At 41.0% G+C, this 15,453-nt stretch overlaps 1 protein-coding gene across 1 annotated transcript in view; it reads right to left on the bottom strand.

Annotated features, from left to right (window-relative positions):
• The window catches only part of cfap70 (cilia and flagella associated protein 70), a 73,584-nt gene extending 58,605 nt beyond the window's left edge, over positions 1-14,979 (bottom strand). The window contains exons 1-4 of the mRNA XM_051934324.1: positions 14,761-14,979; positions 12,710-12,874; positions 6,243-6,426; positions 525-623 (exon numbers count right to left, since the gene is read on the bottom strand). Coding sequence (XP_051790284.1) covers positions 525-623; positions 6,243-6,426; positions 12,710-12,784 — 358 coding nt within the window. The 5' untranslated portion in view covers positions 12,785-12,874; positions 14,761-14,979. The remainder of the gene's footprint in view (positions 1-524; positions 624-6,242; positions 6,427-12,709; positions 12,875-14,760) is intronic.
• Between the last annotated feature and the right edge of the window lie 474 nt (positions 14,980-15,453).

Here is a 15,453-nt window from a genome sequence, read left to right as displayed (position 1 = left end):
TATCGCCACTACACTCCACCCATCCACAGTGTAAATCCCACCCTTATTGCCAATTGAATTGCTGTAGACTCATTCCATGAAGCATCTCATTTTGTAGATTTGTGCTGTGGTGAGCTGTGAACTCATATGGTCTCTGGCTCAGAGACGAGTAATTTGCGGCAAGCCCTCCATCAGTCAGCTACTTGGAGCCCATCTGTGACTGCTGTGAGTGGTCCACTTCCCTGGTGATGTCAGCTGATCTCGATTTGTATCAGCCCTCACTTTCTCTGTGCAGCGTCACCACTACACCAGTCATCCATTTTATAAGAGTTTTGACCTCTCCAAGATAGCATCAGTTCACATTACCAAGGATAAGTGGGGTGTATAACAAAGCAAAGACACAATCTTAAAAGAAATCTAAAAGAAAATTAGCAAAGGAATCAAGAAAACAATTATGCCATATCAAGAAGACCCACGTGTTACATTTTCATCCTCAAATATCTTAAATATCTTGTGTTAAGGAAAAGTTTAGTACTCTTTCCTACCCTGCAATAGAGGCAGCAGATCCAAAATGGCCTGGCCCAGCACAACAGTCTTCTCATCCTTCTGCTTCTTCTCTTTTGGCAGAACTTCTAACACTGACACTGTTGGGGGGAATAGATGAAAAAAAATGTCACATCTTACCAACCATGTAGGACCCCGTTCAGAAGACAATTCGCTGATATTCTCATCATAGCCCACAAGGCAATGCAGCCAACAGTAATACAAAAGCACCTGATACACTTGGAACATTTGGAAATTAGCTGGTGGGGGATTCACTGCTTAAAAATGGGTGTAATTTTCAGCATTTAATGTCAATGTTGATTTATTTATAGAGCACATTTAAAAGAACATCAGTAATGCTGTAGCCAAAGTGCTTTACATTAAAATATTCAATGAGCATAAATAAAATAAACTAAAATAGGTATAATAAATGAAATACAGCCAGCAGTGAATTAAAGAAAAAAAAGAAGATTACTAAGAGTAGGACAACCATCATTATCAGTGAAGGTCACTGAAAGCTAGAGAATAGAAATGGGTCTTCAATCTCATTTTAAACAGTTCAATTGAAGGTGACTCCTTAATATAATGAGGTAAAGAGTTCCACAGACGAGGTGCCACAGCTGCAGAAGTCCTGTCCCCCTTAGTTTCACACTTAGTACAAGGGACCATAAGAGACAATTGACCCGTAGATCTAAGCTCTCTGGATGGCTGGTGTAAAACACACAATTCAGATAAATAGGCAGATAAATAGGTAATGATTTAAAAACTAGCAGCAAAATTCAATTCAATTCAAAAGTCAATTCTGAAACTAACGGGCAGCTGGTGTAAAGATGCTAATATTGAAGAAACAGAATTAAACTTTCTTGCCCCAACTACAAAAATGGGCAGCAGCATTCTGCACTAACTGCAACCTTTGTATCAGGGATTTGCTGATTCCAGAATATAATGAGTTACAGTAATCAAGTTGAGAAAAGATAAAAGCAGGAGTAGCTTTCTCAAGACCCCTAGGAGATAAAAAAGGTTTGACTTTAGCTAGCTGGAAGAAGCAACTCTTCTCAAAAGAGAGGTTACTGTCAAAAATGACACCAAGATTACGAACTTGAGGTTTGCAAAAGTCAACGAAAGAGCCGAGAAGTTCAAAACCAATTTGAGCTTTGGCAGGGGAACCACAGCTATCAGCACTTCCATTTTTTTTTTTGATTGAGATCAAGAAAATTGTCGGCCATCCAGGATCTTTGTTCAAAAAGACATTTGTGCAGTGCAGAGTTACAAACAGGAACATAAACCTGTGTATCATCAGCATTACAGGGGAGAGAAATATTACATTTCCTGAAAATAGCTTCTATAGGATGACAATAAATAGAAAATAAAATAGAACCCAAAATGGATCCCTGAGGAACACTACATGTAACAGGAGCAGTAGACAAGAAACAGGAGTTGAAAAACACTGAGAAGTGTCTACCAGTAAGATATGATCTGGACCAGTTAAGAGCAGCCCCTTTAAGCCCCCCAGATGTTCGAGATCTCATGGTCAATAGTATCAAAAGCTGCAGAGAGGTCTAGGAGGGCAAGGACTGCAGTCCCACCTGAGTCAGTAATAAGAGAGAGAGATATCCTACTTGCAGGAGGGCTGTCTCAATACTATGAAAACACTGAAAGTCAGATTGGTAGATCTCAAATAAATTATTGGAATTAAGATAATCAATCGATTATAAAGAAATCTTTCTAATATTTTAGCAAGAAATGGCAATTGGGAAATCAGGCAAAAATTAGCTAACACTCCAGGATCTAAATCTACCTTTTTCAGACAAAGTCGCACCACCGCATGTTTATAAAAAAGCAGGCAGAACCCCTCCAATAGAAACATTGATAATAGTTAACAAAGATGGACCCAGAACATCAAAAGCTTCAACTAAGAGGCGTGATGGATAACATCAAGAAGACTGAAAGTAAATGCAAGTGTGTCAATAATACTTTTCAGTTGTGAAAATGAAACAACATCAAAAGATTCTAAGACAATGCAATGATTAACAACAGGAAGTACATAACCAATAGGAACAATGCCAGAGCGGATCATATCATTTTTGCTGACAAAGAATGAAAGAAACTACTCACTTGAAAGAATAGTACTATTTAATCCCTTCTCTGAATGGGGATAAATAGCCACATTAATTGCCTTAAATAAGACCTTAAGAGAGGATACCAAATCAGAAAAGTAATCATGTTTAGATTTTTTGATCGCATCCTGGATATTGAACACGGAAGTCCTGAAAATCAGCTTAGATACAGACAACCTATCTATCTTCCAATGCCGTTCAGCAATTCTTCAGGTCAGACTTGAATCCGATTGAACATCTCTGGAGAGATCTTAAAATGGTTGTGCACTGATGCTTCCCATCCAACCTGATGGAGCTTGAGAGGTGTTGCAAAGAGGAATGGGTGAAACTGGCCAAGGATAGGTGTGCCAAGCTTGTGGCATCATATTCAAAAAGACTTGAGGCTGTAATTGCTGCCAAAGGTGCATCAACAAAGTATTGAGCAAAGGCTGTGAATACTTATGTACATGGGATTTCTCCGTTTTTTTATTTTTAATAAATTTGCAAAAACCTCAAGTTAACTTTTTTCACATTGTCATTATGGGGTGTTGTGTGCAGAATTCTGAGGAAAAAAATTTAATCCATTTTGGAATAAAGCTGTAACATAACAAAATGTGGAAAAAGTGATGCGCTGTGAATACTTTCCGGATGCACTGGTACATCATTTTTTACAAAAGAATCACAAGCAAGTTAAGTTCTCAGGGTCACCCAGTGAGTTGGAGGTGGAGATTGAAATGGTACCCTTAAAGTCCAGTAAGACAGACATTACTCCACACAACCTGCCAAATATTTCCATTCATCCAACTTCCAAATACAAGGTAATGGAAAGCCAAAACTATTATGAAGGCCAAGGCTGGAACAATCCTACAAGGCAGGGGAAAGGCAATAAGAAGATATCACAGAGATTTCAACTAGCAATTCCAATGGTGTGGATTTATTCTGTTTTAGGGTTGTGTGGTATCTACTGGCACAGGAAATATTGTGGGAGTGCAAGGAAGAACGGATTCCACTAAATAGCAACAGTTCCTCAAGGAGAATATCAGACAGTTGGCAAAGTGAAGCAGAAAAAAAAGGGATGGCTTCTACAACAAGACAACAATCCAAAATACACTATGGAACCTCCTATGAAGTACCTCAGGAAACACAAGGTGAAGGTTTGGGGGTGGCACACGCACTTCCCAGACTTGAACATTATTGAAAATCTGTGGGTAGTTCTTAAGCATTTTGTGCACACAAGACAACACAAGAACATCTCACAGTTGAAAGTGACCTGTAAAGAAGAATAGAGAAAATCTCCAAAACAAGAATCCAAAGACTCCTTAGCCAGCTACAAAACACGTTTGGAAGCTACGATTTTTACAAAGGGGGTGTTGCTAAGTACTGACTTTGCAGGGTGCCAAAACATTTATTGGTTTACATTTTTTAGTTCATGAAGTAAATCATTACTTTACATGAACATTTTCATTAAAATGCAATGTTTTAGTTTCTTTGCTGTCAAGGTTATATTTAATGGTTTTTTTTATATCAAAATGAGCAATTTGGCTAAGGGGTGTTTCAGACTGTGTAAAATTGGATGCAGATTTTTTTTCCCATTTTAACCATTATAAATCTACCCAAATAAGGTTAGAATTGAATTTACCGTCTTGTCTGTTAGAGATTTTTCTATTTTTACTTTGTAATTATAATTTTTCTTTTACTGTGTGGCCACCAGGGGGCACTGCAGCTCCCCAAACACCCAACACACATAGGCTCGTACTCAAGTACTAAGCACAAAGTGCTTTTATTTGTGTGAAACTCCATCCATGCATCCATCCATTTTCCAACCCACTGAATCCAAACACAGGGTCACGGGGGTCTGCTGGAGCCAACCCCAGCCAACACAGGGCACAAGGCAGGAACCAATCCCGGGCAGGATGCTAACCCACCGCAGGACACACACAAACACACCCACACACCAAGCACACACTAGGGCCAATTTTGAATCATCAATCCACCTAACCTGCATGTCTTTGGACTGTGGGAGGAAACCGGAGCGCCCAGAGGAAACCCACCCAGACACGAGGAGAACATGCAAACTCCACGCAGGGAGGACCCGGGAAGCGAACCCAGGTCCCCAGATCTCCCAACTGCGAGGCAGCAGCGCTACATACTGCGCCACCGTGCCACCCCGTGTGAAACTCTTTTCTGCAAAGAGTTTCCCATAGCAAATTCACAGTCACAATTTCTGCGCAAAGCAATGCTTTGTAATTCTGTTCTCTCTTTCTCTCCCTACGACCACCTCCACTCCTCCAGCAGGTTTTGTCCACCACCTCACGACTCTGGCTCCTGGAATTGTGGCAGGCAGCTCCTTTTATGTTACACCCTGAAGCACGTCCCGAAACTGTGGTTCAGGTTTCGGCTAAGGTAGAAAGCAGACAAAGAAGGGCTCACCAGTCCCTGCAGCAGCCCATAGCAGCACCCACTGAACCAAGCAGGGCTGTCCAAGAACTTCAGTTCCCATGATACCCTGTGGGAATCCATGGCAGTGCCACAGCCAAGGGGGGTTGCCATCTAGCAGTCCTGGGGATATCTTCCCCCGTCCTTCCCAGCTGAGGACATCCTGGCTGTCCCTCACAACGGTTTGTAAAGTACAGTACTTTGAACCACATTCTGTGTATGAGAACACTGGCTCTATAGAAATAAAGGTTATTGCTGTTTATCAATTTAATTGATTGAATTATTATAATGGATACATTGTTCGATTATCTAAGTCCTTAATGAAGGTACCATCTTTAGAAATTAGAGTAAAGTAAGTTCAATTAATTAAAACATAAATTAACTGGAGCGCTTTGTGGAGGAATCAATGTCCGATTTTGCACACTGTAATCTGTTCTTTGCGACCTTTAATACTCAGTATGTACCTTCTGCATTATTTTGGCACTTTTATGAATTATTTTAACCCAATTCTGGCAATGCCATTTTGTGTCCTGGATTGTCATCTCCATTTTGGGACAGTCTTTGTATGACTGTGGCCATATTGCTTACAGTTGCTATGTGACACAAACATCACATGACATACCACATGGTCCATCTATATAAGATGGATGTACATGGCTTTCTGGTGTCTGTGTTTTGGCTGTCTTTCTTACATACTGTAACCTCCAACCTTTTTTCCTTAGTGTGAGTGGAAGTAAGAAAGTATTTCAAAAAGGACTTTGACTTCTTTGACTACAACTTCTTCTTAAGATCTTTGGTTCTGATGAGATTCAGTTCTGGTTTTTGACCTCTGGTGATCTTCTGACTTGACTCATGCCATATCTTTGTTGTCTGCTTCTTGGTCACAGTTTTCTGAATGAATGCTTGTTCATTTCGTAACACTATATATGTAAGATGTTTTAATGGAATTGTGTTATCACTTTTTCCTATTTATTTGGTATGTTCCATGCACTAATGACAGAAGCATTACTTTTCAAAAATGGTGTAATTGGCAGGATTGGCCAAATTCTCAGTGCTCAAATGCTAATGATACACCTCTAGCAGGGAAAATAGACATCGTTTTTGAGGCACCCTCAAGATATTCCAACAGGAAGCCATAAACACTCACAGAAAGAAAACTCGTTTTGGCTTTTGCAAAAGCATACTCACAGATAGCAGGCTTGTGCGCCATGTCATCAGGGGTATTGTTGGTTTCGGTGCTTTCAAAGGTGCAACTGAAGTTGTATTCAACACAGAGGTCTGCTGAGGACTCCACTTTGGCAGAATCTCCTACTATTGTATTGTTAAATTCAGTTTTGATGAACGAGAAGAAGTGAACCCCTTTTGTTCCTTTCTGAAAGCAGATAAGTGACACAGTTACACAACAACAAATCGCATTATTGACCAATTCATTTCAACTTTGAATTATGCTCTGTAGCACACCTCCCAGCATTAAAGGCCTGATCAGTCTGTCTGGAGTTTGCAGATTTTCCCTGAATCAATGTAGATTTGTTCAGATATCCTCTCACTTCATAACAACAAGCAGGTTAAGTTCACTGGCCCCAAAATTGAAGGTGCCATGCGTCGGACTTCAGTCACATGCAGGGTTAGTTCCTACATTATTCTCCATGCCCCCATGATTCCAACCCCATGTAGTCCTGAATTGAATTAACAGGTACTGTACATAAAAGTAATTAATGTCATTTTATTCTTATACTGAAACATCTGTACATCTGCTATACCATCCACTTGGCCTACTAGCTGTTAAGAAATGGAGTATCAGACCTGGAGAAATGGGGGCGAGGTCTCCAAAATACAGCCACAAAGCAGGGCAGGACCTTCACTAGCCAGCCCAGACAAGGCTCACCCAGTCCAGCTTACCCCTCACTGCTGTCTGCAAACTTAGCCTAGCAGGACGGTCCCAAACAAGGACAACAAGCAAAGTAGAGATGTCTCAAATTACAGCAAAAGGCTCACAAGAGGGGGGAATAACCATAAACCGCCGGCTTGTAGACAGAAGGATATTTTTAAATAAAGGATTTATTAAGAAAAGTAGAAAATAAAGCAAAACTGCTAAACAGAGAAAAAAATGCAAAAATAGGTGTCTAAAAAGGCAATTCACAGAAAACAAGTAACAATAAGTGATCCAGTAACAGTATGTCAAGGTCCATGATTTTTCATAAATTATTTATGCCATTTCTAAGAATATTCCTGGAAATCTATATATGGATTCAGGGGCTTTGATGCTCAGGGATTCTGAATATTTGGTCAGAAATGATGTATTGGGTTTTGTTGGAAATTAGGACTCCCAAACCAAACAAGTCCCAAAAGCACTTCTGAGGGGGAAGTCTTGTCGAAAATCCTGGACAGACACAAAAAGGGCCTTGTAGAATCATTATAAAATAAAAGTTTCATTTGACACCAAAAAAAGCTCTTCAATACCAATGAATTTCCGTAAAGCTCAAACATGCAAAATAGAGTTGCTTAAAATAGTAAGGCATTCCAATGTGAATGAAATCCCAAAACAAGAAACCAAAGAGTAGTCAAAAGACAGACCAAACAGGTCAAAATCAAATAATTTACAATAAGCACAGAAGAAACTCCAAAACTCACCAAAACTCCCAAATGCAATCAAAGGGAGTCACTAGGAAATGTGGAAGACCCTCCAGATTTATTGGGTGGAGGGCAGTTCCTGGCAGTGACTGACAGGTGGCCCCATCTCTAGAGGATCTACCCACAAAACACATGGAACATAACACAAAGATAACATAAATGAATGGCTCAACAAAGAATAAAAAGGACATAAAACAAGAGTTTGAACCCCAACCAGTGAAGAATCCTGGCTTAGATATAACAGTATATTTAGATATTTTGCTTGTTTTACTGAAACACTAATTTGTTTTTTCAACGAGTTTTTATATTTGCTCTCCACCTGACAACAGTTCCCAGAATGCTTCAGGCTGCACATGTTGTTGACATCCTCAGCGGTCCCAGGGTATCTGAGTCTGACAGATAAGTCCTGTTTCACTGTTCTAAAAAAACTTTAGTTTTTGCTCTTCTCAGATTGTTTTTTGACTTTGATTTCTGGTTCTCATATTGTCTTTGATGCTTCATCGTGTTCTCTCACAGTTTTGACCTTTCCCCGTTCTCTGACTACAATTCTCCTGGACATTTTATATTTTTCTTTTGCTGTCTCTCAGAGGTCAGTTCACAGTAATCCCAAAACAGAAGCAAAAATCCAGAAACCACAAGGAAAAGAAATGCAATGCACAAAAACTGCAACACAATCGGGAACCTTCTCTGCTTTGGCCTAAATAGCCAAAGAGAGGACTCAGAAGTAGTGATGTCAGGGTGTGCAGCCATTACACATAATCATTGATTGTCTGTGGGTGTGTGTGTGCGCGTGTGTGCGTGTGCGTGTGCGTGTGCGTGTGTGTGTGTGTGTGTGTGTGCTAAGCTCAGGATGTGAGAGTAAGCCAACCCCCAACGAACTTCACAAATTCCGTTAACCCTATGATAATAAGAGTGTGACCAGTAGTGAAAAACATAGCACCCCAAGCTGAAGACACAACTTCACAGACACAAGTCCCAGTATAATAAAAGGTTGATTTTCACAAAAAAAATTTCACAAAGGTTCCGAAAGTATTATAAATACAGCACAACACAATTCTTCTTTCTCTTACACAATTCTTCTTTCTCTTACTTCTCTTCCACACCTCACAGGTGAGCTATGTCCTCCTTCCACCCAATTCCAACTCCCTGGATGAGGTCGAATGGTCTTGAACCCAAGGTTATTCTTGTGCTAGGGCATAAGCTCAATGGAAGTCAGTTGGAACTCCCAAAAAGTAAGGATATTGAATCCTTTAACCTTACCCTGGTGGCCTCCACAGAACCCAACAGCACTACTTCATGGGACTACAGATCCCAGCATGCCCTGCAGGCCGCCGTGTGGGGATCACAACCAAAGGAGGCTGCCACCTAGTATACTGGGGAAGAAAATATTTTATCAGTGTGCATTTCTCAAAGTCCTTCCATTGTACTGGCCTCCCAGCCAGACAAAGATCCCTTGTACAATCCCAGTTTCACTTCTTTACACATCTAATAGCCAGCCCTGAAGGTGATATTGAAGACACAACAGGGTGGTGGTAGACTTCAATTTAACATTTTAACTCTCCATCTGTTACTTTTTTCAAATATTTGTTGTTTAAGAAGTATGAACTACAGTTAGACAGTTAGCCATAGATATTCCACAGTCAACAACAAACAAATGTATATCACTAATACATTACTTGAGTTGGAATCTGACATCAGTTGTGATCAGTTTTTAATACCATGATATCACTATTGTTTTTGAATATGGCAATTTCTTTAAAAAATGTTTATAAACAAAATATGTGTGATAAGAGGTCTCTTGTGAAGTGCAGAATTGCTGTAAATAAATAATCAAGTACCAGAACATGCAGGCTCTGAACAGGAGCGGGTGTGCCCATGCCAGAGCTGCTCCCAGATTGATTGAGGTGCTTGGCTGATCACGCATTTACGTGCAGATGTGAGCGGGTCCTTCAAGTAGCTGGAGAACAACACCTGCAACTAGCTGGGCAGTATAAAGGAAGCCTGTATGGCAAAGAAGGGAGAAAGAAATCAGACAAGAAATACAATGTGAGAGAGTGGTATCGGGTGCCTGAGCAGAACGAGTCAGCGACAGGCAGAGTGGTCATTAGCCCCGATGCTCCAGGGGCAGATTGTGTTTTCAGAGGAGCAGATTTGATGGCGGTGGAGACTTTCTCAGGGATCCGAGGGATGCAAGGTGTGCGAGAAGGAAGATGGAAGGACAAACAGACCCTGAGAGGTCTGGTAGATGGTGATGGAGGCAGTCAAGAAGGGAATCAGTGCGGAGGACCATGGCTGCCAGAGTCTCAGCTGGCTGGGTGAGCTATGGGTGGGCTGGGAAGACAGAAAGGGAGTGTTGCTGGGCTCATTTGGGAAGAACAGAGAAAGATTAATGCCCAGACGACTTTTGTTTTATGGCTGGATTTTAACTCGTGGACTATTCACTGTTGTTATTAGATTATTTATTTATTTAAGAAAAAGCACTGCACTGTTTGCACTTTTGTTCATGTTTTAATAAAATCGCTGGCCACTTTTGCACCAACCGGTTTCTGAATGTCTGTGTCCTTATTTGCCCGGCTCATCTCGATTCATGACTATTCATAATGGTTCTGGATTCAAATGGCTCCCAGATGCAACTCGGGAGCATGAAGCTAACCCGGACCCTCACAATGTAATATCTGACTCTGTGATGAATAAATAAAATTTTAAAAAATGCCTCCACTTTCTGTTGAGAATTTACCTTATGTATAGCATTGCTATTTTTCTTTGGGTTGGTATGAGTTGCTATTTTGTTGCTTTACATGTTGCACCATTAATTGTTGATTGTGAAGATGGCAGCCATTTCCAAAACATGATGTATAATGCAAAGCGATGTATAAAGTCATCAGAGCGACGCTCATCTCAGTAGTCGTGTTTGGGTTGTGCTTCTTTAGTCTCATTTTCTGGTTTCAGTTTGTTGATTTGTCCTTTCTTGACTGCATGTTTTCTTTACGGCTTTGACTTCTGAACTCTCTGTCTTCTCGGTAACGACTCGTTTTGTTTTCCAATCTGTGCTCATTTTCTCATTTCAATACGTATCCTCTTTTTTGCTCGACTCAGCCGTAAGACTTTCAAAGCAGTTAACTGAGCCCACAAACACAGTTGAACTTCAGATAGTCTCAGGCTTGAGGTGTTTTATTTGCTCAGAAGGGGCTTGTGTGTTGTGGGACCATGCACTGTATCAGTCTCACATTTATGTGTGTGATAGGGTCCTGGCTGAACTAATTCCCCATTTCAGACTCTTTACTATGGGGACCTGAGCAGAATCCCCAAATCCCACCTATAGCCCTTGTAGGTCTACTCCAATCTGATCACCATCAGGGTTGACTGCTGTTGTAGTTAAACTATTCCCGCTTTCTTTCACATCTGTAACAACAGGCAATTAGACAGAGGACCAGAAAGGGTAGGAGTAAAGGTTACACCTTTTATTCATAGGTCAAAATATAAGCTGAGTAAAATGAATATTGGCAAAATAATACCACTACAACCTGGATAATAAGCAGCTTAGACTACCAGGTGGCTCTCTGTCTTAGTACGTTGATTAGTCTCTGGTCTGGTGTGGCCTCTACGGATATAACAGCAGAGACACAGAATAGCCTGTTTTCCATGAATTTAAGCCATTATGTGGTCCGTGACATGCCTCTTGAACCTGTGGAGGTGTACTCCAACAATTCAGCTTTTCAGTCCAGCCTCAGGCATGACTCAGCCACCATTCAATGCCTGGCCTGCACCAACCTTCACATCTTTTCACCCTGGCCACTTGCATTACCCCAGACTGTCTTCCTGGAAGGGGAAGGGGTAAACTTATCATCCTTCATAAATTCTAAATAATTAAATAAGCTTCATAAACTCTACCTGTGCAAATGCACACATGGGCTGGCATTCCGGCTAGGACTGAATAGAGACCTTTACCTGGCTGGGAGACCAGTGCAAAGGAAGGACTAGGAGAGATGAGCACTGCTGAATTTTTCCCCTCAAGTTTGCTAGATGGCAGCCTCCCTGAGTTTGGATTCCTGCACAGACACCTGCAGGGAATGCTGGGACCTGTAGTACTATGGGGTAGCCCTGTTGGATTTTTTGGGGGCTTCCAGGGGGGGAATTGCTGGAATTCACAACCCCTACTTTCAGGAACTTCTATTTGTCCTGGAAGTGCTTCCAGCAGGTTATGCCCTAGTACCAGGGCATAGTTAAAAGGAGCCACTCGATCTCAGTCAGGCAAGTTGGAGTTGGGAGAGGACATGAACAGCACTTACCTGGGAGAAGTTCAGGAGAAAGAAGAAGTCTTTGTGCTGTGGTAAAAGAAGAAGCCTGTTAAATGTATTTTGTGAACAAAAAAAAAGTTTATTTGCACCCAGGACTGTCTTGGTGTGGTTGTTTCTGGGGTTTGGGGGATCAGTGGAACCCCCAGAGGTCACAGTGATAGCATTGCTACAAATTCTGGATGGTTACGCCTTGTAACATTATAAAACACATCTGTTCTTAGCAGTAAAACATGCCTTCATAAATGCTCTGCACTTACAATACCTCTTTTTTACAGTTTTTATACTCTTTACTTAGGATAAACAGTATGCATACTGTCAGAATGCTGTTTCTTTATTATGAACATCCAATTCAAACTCGTTATCTAAACACAGAATAGACAGACAGACAGATAATCACAAAATACCAGATACTACAAATATATAGAAATAAAATGAAACAATAGGTAAAAAGCTATTCAACAGTGGTCTCGTCAGGACGTCTCAGATCTACAAATGTCTCCTAATTCAATGTCTCCTGCCTGTGCATTTTCCTTCATTTCCATTTCTGCCCCAACAACCTCAAACAGACAGCAAATGGATTGTTCACCCTTTTCATTTGCAGTGGCAGCAGAGTGTTGTTAATATCTTGGAGGCTTTAACAGTTTCTTTAGTAAGACAAATGACAAAACAGCAGAAGTGCCCATGACACACGACTCGTGAGCAGCCTTTCTGCTACAAGCCACTTACCAGGTTTTTGCCCCGCACAACTGTAATCTGCACAGGTATGCCTGGATGGCCACCCCCGATTTGACAGGGATCCATGTCTGTGTGGCACTCTGTCACTGTGTGTGTAGTAGCACTTCAGTCAACTGTTGTTAGTCTTTGGGTTCAAGATTTTAATCTGGAGAACACCTGAAATGTAAAAGAACAAATATACAGTTTGGGATTAAGATGGCACCATGCCTGTCTTATAATACCCTGAAAAACGTACAGGTGAAGGAAAAAAAAAACATAGAACTGTGCAGCAATCCTTAGACGCCACCATCTCCATGTCATAAAGGGACATGATGGCATAGTACCCCAGATTTGAAGGTTACTGCTGCTTCAATGCCTACCAAGCCTTCTTTGGGGGTATGTCCTTGACTCTTAAAGGCAGTGCCCATTGTTGAATGCCATTAGCCCTGAAGATGCTTCATTCAGGACAAAATATAAATCAAGGCAGAGCAAGCATCAAGTTACAATGAAAAGGGACCACAATGGAAAAAAAAAAAAAAAATGAATTTGTTAAGAATTGGGGTTGCTGAATTTTTACATTTTCTTCCCAATATGCTGCAAACACGTGACCAGTGCTAGGGCTCATGAAAATGAGTGGTACCCCATTGTCAACAATTCCTTACTTAAACAGTGCCATTCAAAATCAGGCACCGCATCAGAATGTGAGTCGACATCAGCTTGTGCAACCACATATGGTTTGAGGATGTGTGGATATGTCGGAGGCTTGAAGCATTTCCCACACGAAGGAAGCCTGAACTGGAAGACAAGTTTGAGAAAGCAGTTAATGGCCCAATTACTGGAGTATCCTTTCTTTCTTTTTTGTTTGTCTAAAACTGGAGAGGATGCTTCCTTGCAAGAACAAATCAGCTGAACTGCCTGAGCAGGTTCATTGCTGATTGTTGCACACTCACACTGCTCCAGGAGGTGTGTCGGGGTCTACACAGCCATAACAAGGCTTTTTACGCTGTTCTCTCCCTGCCTCAGCCATTTTTCATCCTGAGAAGACCGTCACTCTCAGGGGCCATATTCAGACAGGTCATGGTGTCTGTTTCTACCACTCTATTTAATGGCAGTGCTGCAGCAAAGAACACAAAGGACCAGAAACCAATCAACAGAAATGGAGAAAGGAATCAGACAAATAAGTAAATGGAAATGTTAATATAATAAGATAGAGAGCCACCTGATAGCTTATTATCAAGGTTGAATTTTTTTTGTTACATTCTGCTATTTTGAATATATTTGCCATAACCATGAATAAAAGTGTAATTTTCAAAATCCAAAAAGCAAGATTTTCATCTGGCACACATTCTTATAATGAGGACATTTTATAATTTTTTGTATTTTCTCTTTGTACTTTTTTGAAATCTGTATGGCTAAGTTGGCCTTTTTTTACCTAAGGAATCCAATTTTCACATTAGTTTTTTTCCTTTCTGCCTTGCCTTGTTATCATCTTCCTAGTGACCCCACTTGTGAAGTCCAGGCTCCCTCAACAATTATTTAACAGTAAGTCTGAACACAATGTCCAATTTAAGACAGATAACTTATTAAGGCTTAGACCTGGCTTATTGTGTCTCCAGTTCACATTTTTATTGTGGCTAACGGGATTTTTATACTTCTTATTTATCTTTACTTTTTAAAGTAATTAAGTGGCACAATAGCTATGGTATTGCCTTGCCACTCCGAGGACTAGGTCTTTATGTCTTTATGGGACTTTAAATCAGTCCCAGCCTTTATGGATTTTGCTTATTCTGTTTTTTCCCACATTTAAAAGACATGAAATAAGGCAGTCGGGTCACTCTCCATTGGCTCAGTATCCATGTATGCTAGATGTGTGCCCCACAGAGGACTGGTATCCAGGCTGATGCTCATTCATGCCTCATGCGTAACCACCACATTGTAATTGGATAAGATGAATAGAGAGATAATATATAACTAGTCAAAGAGATTACTACGACGCAGTCATGCCAAATACTAAAGAGGAAGGGAAGGACGCATCAGATTAAACAAAACATCGGCTTACTTACCAGCACCTTGTCCCAAGTGAGACGATGCTCAAGAACTGTAGAGTCTCTACTGCAGCTAGGACTGCTCCATCATTGATGGGGTCCTTCAGTCCAACAACGCAGCTGGCTTTTGCTGAAATCACTACATCTCAACAGACCATTCCATTTTATTTGTCACAAATTTATGAAAGTTCACATTACCTTAAGGTGATCTCTCTCCCAAATGGAGACTAAGCAGGGCAGTATATGAGACTCAGCAAGTCCCACTACATTAGAGAAGAATGGCCAAGCAGTGTGATACACAGAGTTATCTGTGAACAGTTGCTTCTCTTTACGTCATCACAGTGTCTTGGGCAGGACCCCACAAGGCCATGATTCTTGACACTGGGAAAGTCTATGATGTACCAGAGCTTCAGTCAGAAAACAATGTAAACCAGGACACAATATAGACCCCCCACTTTGCAAAGAGGGAAGGTAATGTGTCATCAACAAGGTGACATACAGAGGGAAAAATTCAAACGATCCACCTTCCTAACTGGAGCCATCATCAGGCACAAGGCTATAACCATCACTGGTGGAGACAGCAGCCCACCGAGAGCAGATACCGTGACCAGTCAGAGGCTTTAAACCCCTGAGCTGCTGTCAACACATGTGGAAATATGGCCTTTACAGAAGCCCAACAAATGCAGAAAGATGTCAACATAAATTAACAGA

This window comes from Erpetoichthys calabaricus, chromosome 11 (genome assembly GCF_900747795.2).
Source record: "Erpetoichthys calabaricus chromosome 11, fErpCal1.3, whole genome shotgun sequence".
Lineage (NCBI taxonomy): Eukaryota > Metazoa > Chordata > Cladistia > Polypteriformes > Polypteridae > Erpetoichthys > Erpetoichthys calabaricus.
This window is presented reverse-complemented; position numbering and strand designations above follow the sequence as displayed.